The sequence below is a fragment of the Diadema antillarum genome, unplaced genomic scaffold (assembly GCF_040938485.1).
Source record: "Diadema antillarum isolate AM-2024a unplaced genomic scaffold, OU_Dant_1.0 seq00002227_RagTag, whole genome shotgun sequence".
Taxonomy (NCBI): domain Eukaryota; kingdom Metazoa; phylum Echinodermata; class Echinoidea; order Diadematoida; family Diadematidae; genus Diadema; species Diadema antillarum.
Window position 1 is genome coordinate 494,138 of NW_027272859.1, and position 18,836 is coordinate 512,973.

An 18,836-nucleotide genomic window follows, 5' to 3' on the forward strand; every position below is an offset into this window, starting at 1 on the left:
TATCTTCAGTTCTGAATGACATAAGCCATTGGAATTTGATACATAAAAGCATGGTGATATGATGATTTCAATAACAGACTTATTTGATATGTCTGACAAGCTGCACGGCAGCCAATTTGAATTTTTATACAAAGTTGCCATGTTGGAGTGTTGAAAATCTCTATCTCGGGTTTGTGAATTAGGCTACCTGATTGAGCGCGCGTTTGTAACTGATAGAGTGCGCGCTGCGGGTATTTACATTGTGACGTCAGTGAAAGGTGCGTTATGCTTCCTTTTTGCTGCACTTTTTGACATGCCCGTGAATGTTATTCGTGATGTTTGCCTTCGTAACCACATTGGAATTCAAAATAGCAGGCATTGCGTTTGTCAGACACATCACATCAGTTAATATTTTAACTCAGTATGTTACAATACTTGTTTACACCTAATTTCAGCGTCACTCACCACTTAGAAATCGAGATAGGGATTTTGAATATTTCGTCGAGGCGGCCATATTGGAATTCAAAATGGCGGCCATTCGATTTTTGTCAGACACTCTAAATCAATCTGTCATCAAATTCAATGTGTCAAAACGCTCATGTGTACCAAGTTTTGTTGCCACAGGTCATTCAGAACTGAAGATAGGGATCTTTGAATTTGTCTTGTGATGGCGGCCATATTGGAATTCAAAATGGCGGCCGACCCCGTGGTCAGATCTCTTGGATCCGGCAATATTTGAAATCAGCGCCCCAATATACCCCTATTTGCAAAATTTCATACTTTCCGCCGGATGTGAGCATTTCGACCAATTTTTGCTACATATCTGCCCTACTACTTTAATAGCGTACCGATTCCTAGATTAGAATAAAGGCATCACTAGGCCATTGGCGTCTCCATGGAAACGACTCTGTTCTGACGCCTTGCCCTCTCGGCAGCGAACGTGAGGAGGTGACTCGCAAGGGTGTCATCCGGGCTAGTTAGGATCACGGAAGGATCATCATTCTGATAAAGAGACAGACAGACAGACAGACAGACAGACAGATAGACAGGCAGACAGACAGACAGGCAGACAGTGAGAGGGGAGCGAGAGAGAGATAGAGAGAAGGAGAGGTAGAATGGACAGGGAGAGGGAGAGAAAAGGTGACAATTGTATATTAATAATTGGTTAATAGTTAGTTTTAATTAGAATTTAGAATTCGGCATGGAAATGGTTAAGTCCCACACTTTCCTCTTACAGCGTAGCACTGCTGCTGAAATAAGGTATCTTTCCTGCTTCCCTTCTACTGTTGAACCATGAAACTTTCGCGTCTTGGAGCCGACGGTCTTTTTCTCTGAATGAAACTTTTGCGAATTGTCACTGGCATTCAACGTATTTTGTAGACAAGAATTTTTGCATGCATATTACTTTCGCGAATCTTGGCTCAGCGCTGAAATTCGCGACATTTTTTATCCACGTAAAAAAAAAAAGTCTGGTTTTACAGTATACGCGAGCAAGACACCAAACGTTTCCTACAAGCAATACCAACAAAAAATGCCCCAGATTCTAATATGAACAAAAAACAGAAATCCACATGAATGTTATTTCAGTTGTATTCTACAAGCTCTTACATTATACTGGTACGCTTGGCATGTGTATATTTCAGTAAGCTTTTTAGACACGAGCCTGATTTTTCACATCAGTTACCAAATGGTGATTCACACGGACAACATTATCAATGGGGGGGGGGGGGTGAAGGTATCACAAAGAACAAAGACACAAAAACACAACAACAACAACAACGACAAACACAATCATTTTGGGATCTGCAACATCACTGAGACTTTCCCCTTTTAAGTGTATAAAATGTGTGTTCGCCAATCATGGCGTATATATGCTTACAGCGACAGCTTCGACAAAGTTGTGCATGAGGAAGAAGTCGGCGCAGCCATGACCGGTCAGTCTTGTTCTCATGGGGGCGATTGACCAGGGATAGATCTCTTTGGTCAGTCTCGTCGTGAAGTCAAACAGATGAATGGACGAACCGCCAGAGTATGTCAGCTCCCCCTGACCAAATAGAAGAAGAAAATATATTTATAACAAATAGGCTGATAGGCAGATAAAATAGATAGATAGATAGTACATGCATACATATATACATACATACATACATACATAAAATAGATTGAAAGATAGATAAATATCTCAATGAATAAATAAACAAATAAGTAGATAAAGAAATTAATAAACAAATAAGTAAATAAGTAAATAAATAAACAGATAAGTAAATAAATAAATAAACAAATAAATAAATAAATAAAAGGGAACTTGTTAAATTTGCTCCCTAATATCTACTCACTGAAATAGAATTCAATCTTAATGTTTCGCTGGATAAAATCCCATTGCTTTTCCATTTCAGCAGGCCGATTTTTATCGTTAAATCCTGGCAAAGTAACGTGTATTTATCAAAGCTGCCTATTTCCAATTCTCCACCCCCCTCCTCATCTCTCTCTCTCTCTCTCTCTCTCTGCCTGACAGTCTCTTGTTCTCTCCCTCTTTTACAGATAAAATCAAAACTCTGATGATTTTGTGATATTACACGGCACACGTCAATACAGCGAGCTAATTTTGTATGTAAATAACGATGATTTCTTGATATGGACACGTTTTGACGGGAAATTGGTCTTTGTTGGCTTTCTCGCTCTGTTTGTTATAACGAGATTGAAAAAAAAATGGAAGAATCATAATACTAACTTTCCAACCACGCTACAGAGATTCAGGATTAGGCAGTCATATTCTACTTTAATAACACAAATTACAGACCCGAACATGATACATGCGGCGCAAGTTGCAGGCTCATCATACTCAAGAATGGATGGCTAGTCTGTGACAACATAATTATGTGACTGATACTTTCGATATCATTAGCGGTCCTTTCCATAATTAGACGTGAAGATGGTGGGCAGTCAAAAAGAGCTTGTCGTTTGGAGCGACAATAACGCTCCATCCTCTTTTTTTCTCCACTCAATGTTATATTGTGTAGACCAACAGACCGAATGTCTCTGATGAGTAGCAGCGAGTTTATGATTTGACAAATACGTACATGCCTTCAAAAAAGACTTTCCAATATATTCTATATTCGAACAACAACAACAAAAAAACCGCTATAAACAAGAATTTCTCACCTGCACGAATATTTGATGTGTAACAATTTGTCAGTAGTCCTATATACATATTGGCGTTCATGTAGTAACTTTATGCGTGTTTGCTTTAACGAGACTTCGTTTCAACGAAAATTCTCGCAGTCCCGAGTAGGTCTATTGCATTGTATAGACTGCAATTACTGCTTCCTTTCGTGATCCTACACAGAAATCCCCATAGTACTTGCACTAAAGCACGTAATGCCTCCTAAAGTCAATTAAAATTCCAATTAGACAGCCCACTACGGTCTATGGAAAATGACGCATAATGTCATGAATAAGGTCTCAGTAAGACAACTAAGGAGTTGAATCTGATTCAGCTCACCCAGTGGCCGCTGTTTGCTGGCCGCGCTGTTTGCTCAGGATAACCACCCCCCCCCCCCCCCCCCCCACCCCCATCCCTGCTTAATATCGGTTAGTGGCAGGGTTAGAAAAAAGACTAGGGTTAGCATTTGGGTTAGGCATGTTATGGTCAGAATTAGGTTCAGGATTAGGACTAGAGTTAGGGGAAGGGTCTGGGGTAATTGTCAAGGGGGTAATTGTCCGGGAACTCTCCGGTGTCACCCGTATCAAATACCTTCGTGCCGAATATCCGGACTTGTCTCTCACCAAACTTCTCGGTGAATGCTACCATTGTCAGTGATGCTGTCCTCCTGCCTTCGAAAAACATATTCACAACCTTGGGGAAACAATTAAAGGGGGAAAGACTTCTAAATGTGAAGTTGACCAACGTATAGGGAATAAAATTACAAAACAGGCAAATAAACAAACGCACAAATCGTCCACAACAGAAAGAATGTGTTGCCTAATATGATACAGTCTCATACATGTCATAAGAGGAGCTGGCAGTTCAACATCTGCATGAGATTAACTCCTCTACACACATCATATTCACCTGGTTGTCACACACGTCGTTGTCGCTTTCGTACACGCATCTCCCGTACGGCCCGGTCTCTAGAGCCTCCTTGACCGATTCTGGTGTTGGGACGTCTGTTATGACCGACACCGGTGGTCCAAAATTGCCCTGAAAGGCATTACAGTCAATGCAAATATTCCTGTCTTAGTCCATTCAAAATGTTATAAATCCGCTTAATTATATCCGGATCTGCAGTTCTTGCAAAAGAGTCAAGGTGGATATCCAATCAGAGACCCTTGATCGTGATTCGAGTCAATGAAAATAGTCGATTGGTTCTTAATTAGATGTGAGAAAACAATTATTCAGGAGTTAATATTATTCTTATTCCAATTCCCATCTCTTTTTTATTATTGCTGTCATAACATAACAGATGTTTGCCAACAGAACCAAGCATTTCTGTCATTGTCTAGTACAATCAATCCATTCATTACATTCTACGGCTGATAACATTTAAAAAAAAGAAAGCAGTAGCAGTAACAGCAGAACAGCATGGAAAATCATGCTTGACCAAGAAGATGTGGTGGCCCTGTTCATTTTCCTTAGCGTGGATACTGCAATGTAGTGTCGGCACTTCTGCAAGACACTTCGTAAAGGACACCTAATGATTCATGGAGTTCTTGTCCTACTTCACTTTTATTTTCGTATATGAATTATAATAAATATCATTTATAAAGCGCTTATTACAACGTTTCTAAGCGCTAAGCGTCTCGGAGAAAAATTAGAAAGGAGAAATTCAGTCATGGAGTAGATAGTAAGATGAAACACAGTACACATTTTAAATCATAACTTATGGAATGAACGTAACATACATATATAAATATAATAAATCAATACAAATTACATGTCATGAGTGAACAATACATGAGTGAACATTACCTAATGAATAATACACCTACCGTGAGCACATTTCCAAGATAGAGTTTCTTCGCTGAGTATGGACATGATGTCTCTATACTACAGTCTGTACATCTCGATCCGGCCCCTGCTGGCTGTGCATGATTGAAAAAAGGAATCGATCGAGTATTAAAGGAACACTACAAATATAAAAACGAAGAAATTAAAATACATGAGGGAGGTCCGGCGTTGTAAAAAAAATAAATCTTTAAGGCAATTTTGGGTTTGTATTTTTATTCTACTGGGCAATGATATCTCAATGGAAAGAAATGAAAGATACAAAGTTGTATACTTCTTTTGCTTTATATAGTTAGCATATGTGACCCTGCACCTTAAAACAAACAAAAAGTCGCCAGACATGAATTTTTAGTTAAGACCATATTCTGAAAGAGCAGACTTTAAGCCTTCAAATGATGTATAACTCAAATCAAATTGACTTTCCTAACCTATCTAAATATTGGAAAGAAAGCACAAACTCAGGAAAAGTGTGAACTGAGAAAAGAGGCTCTGAAGTACAGTGTCTATTCAAGCGCTTAATCTTTACCAAACCGTGCTGGCTGTGCGATGAATGGGACAAAAGACAGGAAGTAAACTACCAGAGTAACAACAATGAAGGGATTATCAGATTAAACTGAAATTAAAAATGCCTCATTAACACATTCTGTCCATAATTAATGCCAACTTTCAAAGCAGTAGCACTATCCTTTCAGAAGTTATTAGAGTTGAAAGTGAAGAGTGTGGACAAGGTTTTTCAGAAATGAAAAAGGGACTCTAAAGAAACACCTAATCACACTATTCTACCAAAAATGTTCGAGATAAACTGCTAAAAAAACACACTTTTCTGCCCGTTTTATGATACCAAATTTTGGCATAATGTAAAAGAAGACCCGCTCTTTCAGAAAATATGAAAAAGTCAAGTTCGACTAGGTTGACCCATTTCACTTATTTTCAGTCCTCACGCAAAATCAGTGTGTGCGACGTTATGTTCGTTTTGAGGTGTACGGTCACATATAATCACTTGACGTTTCGGATGAGCCAGAGCCAAAAAGAAAAAAAAACAGTATTCATTATTCAAATTTTAAACAGGCAACCATTCTTATACCACTCATGCCCTTTCGCTTCCCGGAACGTGTTGAATCAGTATGAACACCCTATTTAGTTATTACTGATTCAGAGGCACCGGCGCACAGTGGGCCAGAATGAGCTCAAAGTGCGCCAAAATTATATTCCGTGGTTTATTTTTACCCAAATTTGGTGTCGAAGGGTAATTGGGGGCGTACAATAATTGATTGAACATAATTTCAAACTCATATGACGTCACTGTGATGCTGTTTTTTCATTGGCTACCAAAAATCTGTCTGTAAATGACGAATAAAGCAATGCATGCAAATCTTAGGCTGTTATTCTTTTTTAAAGATTAATTTATCTTTTCACATTCACTGACACTGCTTATATAGTACCATTGAATACACGATGCTTACATGTCATAGAAAGTTTGTAAATATTCGGGTTTCGTTAAAAGAATCGAATTTATGCTGAGAATTCCATATTACACACGTACTGCAAGATGATACTGTTGTCCGTGTATACTAGTTAGAATAATAAGTTTATGATGTACGCTGTACGTTTGGGTGAATTTGTTTACTTTATTCTAGCAGGACATAAATGTGCGATATAAAATCAATCTCCGATATAGTTCTTATCTCTCTACTTCATATACCTTAGGCCTATGCCATATCAATTCATACAAGCGCAAAAACCATTTTGTCTAATTTTAATGGAAAGATAACAAATTGTGAAGTCAGTAATCAGGAAAATGAAAGGTTATGACTTAGCAGTTAAGAATGAGTCTGCCGTGTATGAAAGTTTACTTGGAAAAGCTAGAATAAAAAGATTTCTTTTTGAATGAAAAATTTATCGGAATCACTATCATATATTATGAAATTATAAATTCATCCACGTTCCACAATGATTTTTTTTTTTCTCATCAGTCGTCGGAAGCAAAGTTTTTTTTTGCTTCCGACAACCCACAAAGTGTATGGGATCACAGTCTGATGAATCCGACTTGTACTGGTCGCCTATCAGGTCAATGTCAGATATGTCAGGCATGATCCGATGAGGCAAGATCGTCCGATGAGGATCATGCGAGCAATGTCTGACATTGACCTGCAATCGGATTCACAAACTGCGATCCTATACCGGTACTCTTTGCTGAGCGGCCGGAAAGCAACAGACTTTGCTTCCAACGAGTAACCGATGAGAATAAAACCTCTGTGTTTTGGTGTATAACGTTCTATCTGCATATGTCAAGAGTAGGATCTAAGTATTTAGGTGTCCATACAACATGTATCGCAGTGGGAATAGCTACGTTTACAGTAGTGGCTATGACAATTATGGACAATATGGCTATATGGCCTTGTCTATGTGCAATTATGTACTCTCTTATCTTCGGAGGAGGGGTCTTTTAGGTGCCGGACTAGCCCTATACATGTATTTTATAACTCTGTTTGCCTCTTATTCAGTGTTATTCATGTTTCTGTGCCTTTAACGTGCGAGAAAAAAAATAAATAAATAAAAAAAAAATGCCGCCCTCATGCGGCCCCGTATGATATAACAGCATTCCTAAGCGGCTGCAAGGTCCAAAATCGACTCTAACACAAAAAGTGGCAAAAGGTGGCAGCCAAATCTGGTATCAGCTTAAAGCTGAGACATCAGGGAATGTGGTGGTAATAGAATTTAGTTGGAAATCCGTGGCAATCTAAACTTTTCATTAGGGTATATCAAAAAGACAAATAATTAGCCTCTTTTCCAGATTATTTAGCGCAAAATATTCATGAACATTAAGTTTCTTTGCATTTTTACGGCATTCATAACGTAAAATGAACTCTGAGAAATATGTGGGAGAAATTACAGGTTGATATCTCAAAAACTACATGTTGAAATTACTTATTTATCAAAGAGGTTACAATTTGCTTTGAAACTCTTAAAATATTGTATTTTGCTACTTCAGGTAGGAAATATACCCCTTTAATGTTCATACCTGATTTAAACATTTTAATGAGATATTCTTCAAAGTATTGCCTCTGAAGAGCGCATGTCAAAAATTAAAAAATCCCAAGTGCCCAAAGTGACTTTTGGCACACTTTGGTATCTCTCTGGCCCACTGTGCGGCGGCGCCACGTTTTCAAAAGTGGGGCCTACTTCCAGGTTTCATGAGCTAACAAGCAAAAGAAAAATAGGCCTTCAGCGCAACTTCTGGTGCCACTTCCGGTTTTCTTCAGCTGCAAGCAAAAAGAAAAAAAAAAGGTATTCAGGGCAAAAACAAAGCCTTACCACCCTCACACTTCAAGGTTTCTATATATCTGAGTATGGCATAGTGGATAAGACTCCCGACTCCCGATCGGAGGACCCGAGTTCGAGTCCCGCCCAGTGCTTTTATACGTCCTTGGACAAGATGTTTTTACCTAATGTGTCCCTCTCGACCCAGGTGTATAAATGGGTACCTGGCAACGCTAGGGTAATAATAATGGCAGGGCCCTCTGTCAGAGCAGTGGCAACACTGAAGAGGCTACCCTGGGTAAATAAGACATTATTATTATTATTATTATTATCATTATCATTATTATTATCATTATTATTATGTCTTTCTAGTGCCACTTACACACTTCCGGGGTTAAAAAAATAAATAAAAGTAGGGGGCCAAAGTGGTGACACCTTATGTATTCCTTTGTACGGTGCCAAAAAAGGGGACCCAAGCCCATGTATCAAACCTTGTTTTCCCGCCGGAAGTGTTGTAAAGACCCAAAGGAAGAAACCCGCTGACACCTATACATATGGGATAAAACAAACAAGCAAACAAACAAAACGAACAGACAAAAATATATAAGATTTCAGATATTCATCAATTACCAAAATATATCATTGTTTTCAAATTGCAGCTAGGAGAATGAAGTTTGTTAAGGGTATCATATTATTCGGTGTGCAGAAAATACTTAACATATACCACCGCAAAACCAGTGTCAAACTGGTTGTTTAAACAGTCTCCCGTGCATTAAATTAAGCCTCACAATTTGGCAAAATCTGACAAAATCTGTATAATTCGTATGGTACGATGCATGGCACTTAAGAAAACCTTTAAATCCTAAGATTGCATTTGGTGTCAAACTGTGTCCAAATATTTCATTACCTTGCATTACACTTTTCATTATAATACCAGCGACTGCGTCTTCCAAAATTTCTTACAAAACGTAAGTTGATGGAAAACAGTACATCCCACGGGAAAGTTGGTTGAATTGCATAACCGCTGTTTTTCTGGATACACACATACAAAGCTTAACCCGTGGTGGACGAGTCCCGAGTATATTCGGGCAAGTGTCTATGGAAAATGTGTGTTGAAGCAAAATCAACCCGTCCTCAACGGGTTAAGCACAGAATGAAACGGGCAAAACGTGAAACCTGCTATTATGTACAGGGGCGGATCCAAGAATCCCGTAAAGGGGGGGGGGGTGCAAACAATATTTTTGGTGTTACTTCATCTCATTTTTTCTTTGTATTTCTTTTGATTTAACAACAAATTAAGAGGGGGCGCGCGCCCGGTGCACCCCCCCCCCCTTTCTGGATCCGCCACTGATGTAGGCCTACTTCTTTTCGCCCATCCACCAGTGAATGAGGTCTATGTCGTGCCAACATTTCGCGAGCAGCGAAAAAGTCGAGTCATCTTCCCTCCGCCAGTTGCCGCGGACGAAGGAGTGTGCGAAGTGGTAGAACCCGATCTTGCATGGAAGGTGGCAAAAGGGAATATCAGGGCCCAATTTAATAAAAAAAAATGATGTGACGTAACTCTTTCTGGACAGGCAATAGTCACGGTAATGACAGGAATCCAGTTTCCTGACTGTTGGTTGGTATGGGAAGTTGCCATTCCAGCAAGAGTTGCTATCCTACTATGAAATGGGGCCTGCTTCGTAAAGATTGATTGTAATATTGATCTTACAAATGATGCGATTCAAAATAGTTACGCTGGATCTATTTATCATGTGCTTTTAATAAACCGTAAGTTTCTTTATGAAACAGAGTTTACCATCTGCATTGATTTTAAGCTCCATTCACCGAGCTACGATCAATAAATCGAGTATAGGATCAATCGTAACTCTCTAAAAACAGGCCTCATAGTCTCCTTTTATTGTTATGAAGTGTGAACTGTTCGTTTAGCATTCACGGGGATGGTAGCCTTCATTGGCTACATCAAACGCATGGATGTTCAAAGATTTACCTTTGTGTTACATGTTTCTGTTTGGAGGGTATCAAATTTCAAATCAGAGAGGTGTTTCAGGTCTTAAACCAGGCTTGAAATCATTGACGAGAGATAAAAAAGATATCCTACCGCATGGCTCGACACTAACTTTTTGTTTGGTGGCCCGATGGGGCCACCAAAATCCTAAATTTCAAACTTTTGGTGGCCCGAGAGAAAAATTTGGTGTCCGAAAAAAAAACCAATAAAAAACATTAAAAGTCCTTTTTTTTATGAGTCAAATATTTAAGATTTATGATAGTAAGAATTAGAAGTTGGACATATCTACTCATAAATAAACTTCAACAAACTTGCAACACTCACTCTCAGGCATTCATTCAGTTCTTTTCATCCATCCTTTGAACAAATTTAACTGCTAATTTCCGGCGCAAAAAGTTACGAATTTATTGACTTACTTTTCAAAAAATTTTGGTGGCCCGAGGCGGGCCACCAAATTTGCCCTTTTTTGAAATTTGGTGGCCCGACTTTCATTTTTGGTGGCCCCGGGCCACCGTTAGTGTCGAGCCCTGCCTACCGACTCTTATTTTCGACGAGAGGAAACATTTTCGATCTTTGATATCAATCATCAATGTTACTATTTTGTATTAAAAAAAAAGACAATTTATATACAACTGTACAGATGTGTGTCTTTTAATTCGCACAGGTAATGATTTAGGAGAAAGTGGACGAATACATATGAAAAAAAAATGATTACCATGCGAAACTGATTAAACTTTGATAAACTAGAAGGAACACTACAACATCAAAACAAAGAAAGAAAAATACACTAGGGAATTTCATTGTCTTTCACTGAGTCTTTACAATAAATTGTTATAGACACCATTAAATCGGAAAAGTGCCTCAGCTTGACTTTGTTAGCAAATGTTATGCAAATGAACCAAAGTGTAAACCGTTATTTTGACAGGTCATGAAAGATTATGTCCTTATTCTACGTATGCTCAGTGCTCACAGGTTCTAGATGCTGGATGTTGACGACTTCGCCGATGGCCCCCGATGTTATGAGTTCTTTGATCTTCTTGGTAGGCGGGAAGTATCTAAGAACGTGGCACACCGCTAGGATGACCTTGTTCTCCTTACAGGTCCGTACGATCTCCCGACAATCCTCCTCCGTGACCTGGGTCAAAGGTGAAAGGATGAGAGGGTCAGAAGTTGAGGAAATAGGTCACATTGCTCACGCCATTAGTGACGTATTGAAACATTATTATTCACCAAGCGCGTTCTCTGTGCATCTCTACTTTTGGGCTACGGAAGGTTCATTTATCCGAAAATGAAGTAAGGTTATTCTGAAGGTTCGTGTGTACGCAGCACCTTTAATTCTTTTCATTTTCAGATTAACGAACCTTCGGAATTACGAACTTCATTTCATCTTACAAGCAATGCTTCTATGTAGATTCCTCATATTTCACATGTTTTATTGTCTTATAAGCTGTACGTGACAATTCACCCAGGCTTTTGTATTGTGATGTCTATGTTTTATGTATTTGTTGAAATGTGGAATATGGAACAATAAAAAACGAACAATAAAAAAAAAACAATATTTGAAAAAAAAATACGAAATACGATCTTCGAATTAACCAACTTTCGGAATAGAAAACATCTTCCCGCTACTTCACGAGCTCTGGTTTTGTTTTGTTTTTTTTCGCGAGGTTCTCATTCCAATCTTTTCATGATCATTGTAAACTGTGACCTGAAAGTATGGAATTAGACACTACGGACCTATCTGAATGGGGACCAACCATCGATAAGACATCCAGAAAAGTGCTCTCAAGTTTACTCCACGGTTCCACTGCGTCTGCTGCACAAAATACCAATAAAAAGCAACCAAGCGATATTGTTCGTTTGTTTGTTTTTTCCTTATTATTTTACCGTACTTACTGCCATTGGTTTTTCCAGTAGAATGTGATATCCCTTCACAGCACAAGCCAATGCTGGCTCCTGAAACAAAAGCAAAACAAAATGACAAGAACATCAACGAGCAGAAGATTCATGTAAATTCTAATGAACTCTGATGATCGAAACTCCTAGTGCAAAGGTTACATTTGGTTGCTTGTTTGTTTGTTTGCTCGCTTGTTTGTTTGTTTGTTTTTGCAATTCCCAAATACACTTTACGTTAACCTGTTCCATACGGGAACCTGGTGGCCTGTGTATTAATTTATCTATGGGAATTTCAGAATTCAGTATGGAACAGGTTGACTGGCCGATGCCTCAGTCACATACAATCTGGAGATTGTCGATGATTGTGTATATGATTATATCCAACATTGCATCACATATCATGACTTTAGTCGGTCGCTTAATTTCTCTGCTGTAGCATCGCATTGAATCACGCATAAAACATTGAATCACGCATAAAACTGACAAAATAAAAATAGGGAAAACATGTTCTGTGACTTACTTTATGATGTCTGTCTGGAGTCGCAATGATAGCAGCATTAGCAAATTTACTCTTTGCTACAATTTGACTCCAGTCTGAACAGTGTGAGGTAAAGAGATATAAGGAGAGAGGTAAAGTAATGAGTATAATAGTGTAAAGAAATGAAGTATTCAATAGCAGATTTTCCACTTAAAGATGACAAAGGCATCTCACTGCGTGGGAGGTTTCTGCATGTTCCCTGCACGTGGAGGTTTCTGCGTGTTCCCTGCAGCAGTTATAAGTGCATTTGTTGTCTTCCCAAGTAGCGTCGAAAAAAGGTAAAACCCACAATCAATTTAATTGTTTACTCCAACAAACATTTATGAACATGAAGAAAGGGATAAGTATGTAGACATTTGCTTGCCATAAACCATGAAATCTACGTAATGTCATGGACAAAACCTAATATCCAACTGGACCCAACGAAAGACCAGCTATTGCAGCTGAATATCGGCTATCCAGCCATCTTGGGGGAAATGAAATAGGATGGAAATTATTTGAAAAGTTAATCTATCAAATTACTTCATAACAGAACGAAGAAGAGATTGCGTCAAATATAGAGAAATCAACAATGTAGTTTTTTTTTTTCGAATTCTCTTTTTTTTTCTCCATGTCAGCACAATCATGTAAAACTATCAAAGCTATTTGTTTGTAGCGATGGAAGAGATATTAGACTCGACTGGTCACGTCTAAAACTTTTCAAGGCTCAATTTCTAGTTTCAGCTGCTTTAATCGTAAAAGCAAATGAAAGGCACAAAATCTACATTTAATTCCAGAGAAAAGGTTGTAATTCACGCTCTTAATCAAAAACTTAAGGTTTGATTATTTTCTTTTTTTGACTGACTGACCTTCAAACACATTTTCTTGACAAATGTTGAAGACTCTTTGCATATGCCTTCGTACAAATTTTCTTGGGTCTGCCACCCCGACGATCTGAAGAGAAGAGATGTAAAGAGCTAATAATTCTAAACATCAATGTGCTCGCTGTGCATAGTGGATATCGACTCCCAACTCCAAATCGGACAATGTCGGAGGACCCGACTTCGATTCCCGCCCAGTGCTTACCCCCTTGGACAAGATGTTTTTACCCACCATATTCCTCTCGACTCAAGTGTATAAATGGATACCTGGCAATGCTATAGGGTAATAATGGCAGGGCGTTCTGGTACTGACTTGTGATGGCAATACTGAAGGGAAAACCCTTGACAAAAAAAAACAACAAAAAAACAACGTATCATTGTTAGTTTTTCACCCACTGTGTCTCTTTCAGATTTTTTTTTTCACTCACAGAATATTGCTCTGAGTAAAGATTTCACCTGTATATAGAATTTGTTGACCTTTGTTGACAGGAGTCGTGATATAATATTGAATATTCCACGTATTTTTTAAAGACAGCCAAACTAGTACAAAATACTAGTGCTTGATCGTAAAAGAAAACGCCAAACTATGGGCTTTTTTCTAGTTACAATGCATTTGCAAAGGAGTTGGAATAACTGTACTCCCTTTTATATCCGCACAACATTACTTACAAAATAGATAAAGAATATGACTTACCTTAAGTTTGTCGGGGAAGTCAAGCGCATAACCAGCGTATACCTGACCTCGGACGCCAGCACCGATCACGATAGCCGTGACCAACTTTTCTGCTTTCGCTTTCTCCACGCTGTCGTCTGCCATATTTTCTTTTCTATCGCTGTGATTTTCTCGTATAGATAGATGCAGGGTCTGTCTATTAGGTCTATTGTATAGGCTGCTGTTTCTGCGGGTTTGTACTGAAGAATGTTTTATTCCCTGTCTCGTCAAGCTCCACCAGCCTGAGTGGTTTGTCATGTGACAGAACTGATCGAGCTTGCTAAATCTCTGACCTCCACGGAATGACGGTATAAAGGGCACTGGTTCGGTTTTAAAAAGCGCTAGATATTGTTACTGGCGACCTTGTAAACGTTTGTAGAGAAATATCTGCTTATTTCACGCCAGTGTCGTGTCCCAAGATTCTTATGTATTTCTCCAATGTTCATGGACTTCGTGTTTGCAATTGCCATGCAGTTAGACTCCAAACTGGCACAGTTTCTTTCACTAATACCGTGTCATCTTATTTTAAAAGCTCCATCATAGGCTACACAGTTCATATGAGGCCTCCCATGGCCTCGTCAGAACCTTCATCACTGTCAAGATGTTGTGATGATAGTTCATTTCTTTCTTTCTTTTCATCTTTCTTTCTTTCTTTCTTCTTTTTCAGACTCTGCAGTGCTTACAAGAGATGATAAAGTTTTTTTAGAGACGGGTTTTCAGGTTTTTCTACGAGATAAGAAACATCTTGTGAAATATAAATGAAAGAGCATACACATGACACAAGAGGAATTTAAAGTTTGTTTATCAAAAATTGGTTTTGAAATGGCTGAGATATCCAGAAACAAAGAAGTCCTGACAATAGACGGTACCAATCTTTTATTAGGACCACTTTGTTTTCCTTTTTTAATATCTAAGCCATTTCAAAAATGATTTTCATCAAATGATCTTTGATATCACTAATAATTGTATGCTCTTTCATAATTATAATTCATAAGAAGTGGCTCCTTTTTGTCTCGCAAATATATGAAATGTAAATACACGCATGTTACAACATATACAGAAAAATAGAAAGTGAAACATACAAGGGGAGAATTAAGGAATCGAAAAGGAACCAGAAATTTGATGACAAAAAGAAAAAAAAAACCCGTGTAACTATTGTGGATAAGGAAGCTATCATTGGTGTCATTTGCGTCTAAAACTATATCTAAAATGATAAAATTTGCAATATTCTTACAAAACTTACCATATGGGCCCCGTTGCAAGAAAGTTGCAATCAATTGCAAATAATTGCTAATTTTGAAACAACCATTCTGATTGGCTCAGGGTCTGCCCTATTAAGAAGACATGCATGTAACAATGATTTTGATTGGCCAGTGACAATCAGTTGCAAGTTGCGTTTAAACGCAAAGTTTCTAGCAACGGGGCCCAGACCGTTCAGAGAAGTATCACTGGTTCTGGACCAAAAGGACATTTATTACAGGGGTATAAAAGTCTAAAATTACATTAAAAGTTCATTTTTGTTTCTCTGTTTGTCTCTTTAAATGCCAACTTTGTGAAGCTTACGATGAAGTTGAAATAAATGAAATGAAAATAAAAAGTTAATTTCAGTAATTTCCCTTCTTTCCTAGCAGAAGGAGATTGAACAAAGGGGCATGACCAAAATTATTTCGACCGAAAGATTCCATAAAATGTATGTATATTGCTCTGCGTAAGAAATTTGAGTATTATGGAAATTCTATATAATCATAGGTATTGTATTCAAGAACCAAAACTATACTGATACCGATTAAAAAAATAAGAAGTCATCATTTCAGCTGTTCCGGGTCAAAGGGCATGAATAGAGTGAACAGAGGAGGAACTCACCCGCGGTTTCTATTCAATATGCACGATCAGTCAACTTGACATGTGAGCAAGAGAAATAATGTGCCAGTTGATTCAATTAAGTTCAATTCAAATGGAATGCCCGCCGTTGAATTCAACTTTTCACTCCCTGATCGCTACAACCGGTAAAGGGACAAGGGCATTTCGATGTCTGGTCTATTTCTATATGGGTTAAAAGCTTTCCAGATGAAGTATGATATGTATTGCTTAATTTCATTGACCTTTATACCGCCTCATCGGCCATCCTGGCTTGTAGCCTCGATCCGACCTGTTGAAATAAAGCTGCATATGAGATTGCAGGTGCAATTATACGGTCTATCTGTGCTACGCATAAGTAGAGGTCTAATTTGTACATACAAGTACAAGTGTATAGTTGCTGGTGATGTGATACTATATCTCTCCCATTATGAATGATTACACGGTACGTGGCCACATTCAGGAATGATTAATGGTAACAATTATTGAAATGACAATGATAATAACAATTTAAACTCTCATGGCATTCAGTTAAACACATAGCGCATTTTGTTTACTTGTTTTGTACATGTACTCCTTGCTACTGTTTTTTTTTTTTCATGAAATCAAATTCGGGGTTTAGCACGATAACACCTTGGATTAAACAAACGTGAGTGATAACCGTTTACCCAGGATTGACAGATTAATAAAAATGAACGTGCTTCTCTTCAATCACACAAAATGGCACTATATGGTTCTAGGTGTTTGATCTGAAACAAAAATTCAAAGTGTCCACAGCTCAGCATCGTATTGGGATTTCATATTATTTCATGGATATCCACTTACACATTTTTTTGAAATCTTAGTTTGATATTACAGTTGTTGAAAAAAAAAGCAAAGAAAATAACTAAGATATGTGAAAATTTAATATATACTTATTTATAAAAGTCTTCTTATAATATTATGTATATGTATAATATGTGTGTGTATATATATATGTGGTGTATATAAATATATAAATACATAAATATATATATGTATATATATAGTGTATATATATATGTATATATATATATATATACATATATATATATATAAATATATATATATATATATATATATATATATATATATATATACTATATATATAGTAATGACTCTGTAGATGCAAGATCGGCTGTGGACGATGACGCGATACCAAACAACACTTACAATTTTACAAGAATCAAAGCAGAACGTACAAAAGGTTGGCTACCAGTGATTTTTATCAATGGATTCCGAAACAAAAAGTAAAACTTTGATAACGTTTTTTTCAGTAATACGTCATTCAGGGTATGAAAATAAAATAGCATGGATAATGAGATTACAAAATGAATATCACAAATGCACAAATGATTATCATATAGATATGTAAAATATATAGTTTATTGAAAGCGAATGTACTGACATTTTTTTCTTAGCAATACTCATTACACAAAATCATTTTCTCTCTGATCGTGACGAACTCCCTACCCCCTCCCCCCTCCCCTCCACCTTCCCATTAAGACAAACCCACATAAATTTTAAAGGACGAATACGGCGAAAGACAGGGTAACCAGGGAACAAACTGGACATTGAATAGCTTAGCATGGACAACACTGCAAAGTGCTACTTACTCCTGTTGATTTATACCCGTAATGCAGATCAGTCGATTGGCTAATTTCCAACAAGAGCTCAACACGAGCTCAGCATGATCAAAGTCACGATAACGACGAATAAATGACAAATCAGTGCACAGCAACATTAACGTGGAGAAAACAATTCAAGACATGCTGCGCCCCCTCCCCCCTCCAAAAAAAAAAAGGACAACAAATCAGCAACATCATTAAATGAAAAACAAGGATGATAATGACGTCAATACAGTGAGGATATCCACACACGTGACAGCTTTTTCTCCCATGTCAGATGGGAAGAATTACATGAGACGTTTACCCGGACGAGGCAGAATTTTCAATTAACCTCACTTCTGATCGTATGTAAACAGAATACGAGTTATCGTGACATTACCCACAATAAATTGCTGAAAATTTAACGTATGTACCCATGATGGTTGCTGATTACTATCCATTTTTGTATGTTTTATTAGAGAACAGCTGTACAACAGGTGTGATTATCTGAATTCCACATACATATACCAGCATATTAAAAAAAAAGACAGAGATCCAATATTGCATTCCGTTCATCGCAGTAGGTATGTGTGCCACTTATATGCAGTCAATCACTATCAACCTTGTAGGAGTCAAAGGAACAAAGGTTATAAACAATACATAAACTGGGACAATTTTGACCAAGGCCACCCCCCCCCCCAAAAAAAAAAAAAAAAAAATTTAAATAAATAAATAAATAAAAAATTGAAATTCACTCGCATTACATCATGAGTGTGACTTTTCAACTTCGGCATCATCAGTGCGTATAGACTTGACCTTGCATACATGTATTATACTTTTGCGTATTTTACCTTTATAGTTACTGCCTGACATTTAACCTCTGTCCTTTCACACAGCGAATAAACTTATACAAATGCACAGACATTTCTCGCAGTTGTTGATACTTGTTCTCAATTGGTCAACATCAATCTAGTATATCTTGAGTTGCGAGAAAATGATAGTATTTCAGATCTTGACCTCTACCATAAAACATTTACATAATCGGTCCATCTCACAAGTTAACCTGTCCCATTACGTCATCATGAGTTTGAGGGC

At 37.8% G+C, this 18,836-nt stretch overlaps 1 protein-coding gene across 1 annotated transcript; it reads right to left on the reverse strand.

Moving 5' to 3' along the window:
* Positions 1 to 855: 855 nt before the first annotated feature.
* On the reverse strand, positions 856 to 14,517 carry LOC139714309 (putative oxidoreductase YteT). The gene is made up of 12 exons (XM_071626024.1): positions 14,242 to 14,517; positions 13,536 to 13,620; positions 12,670 to 12,743; positions 12,150 to 12,209; positions 11,224 to 11,388; positions 9,608 to 9,738; positions 8,737 to 8,791; positions 4,969 to 5,061; positions 4,052 to 4,180; positions 3,734 to 3,835; positions 1,859 to 2,023; positions 856 to 981 (listed from the first exon to the last, which is right to left on the reverse strand). Exons 1-12 carry the CDS (start codon positions 14,515 to 14,517, stop codon positions 856 to 858), a joined length of 1,461 nt encoding a protein of 486 aa, XP_071482125.1.
* Positions 14,518 to 18,836: the final 4,319 nt, after the last annotated feature.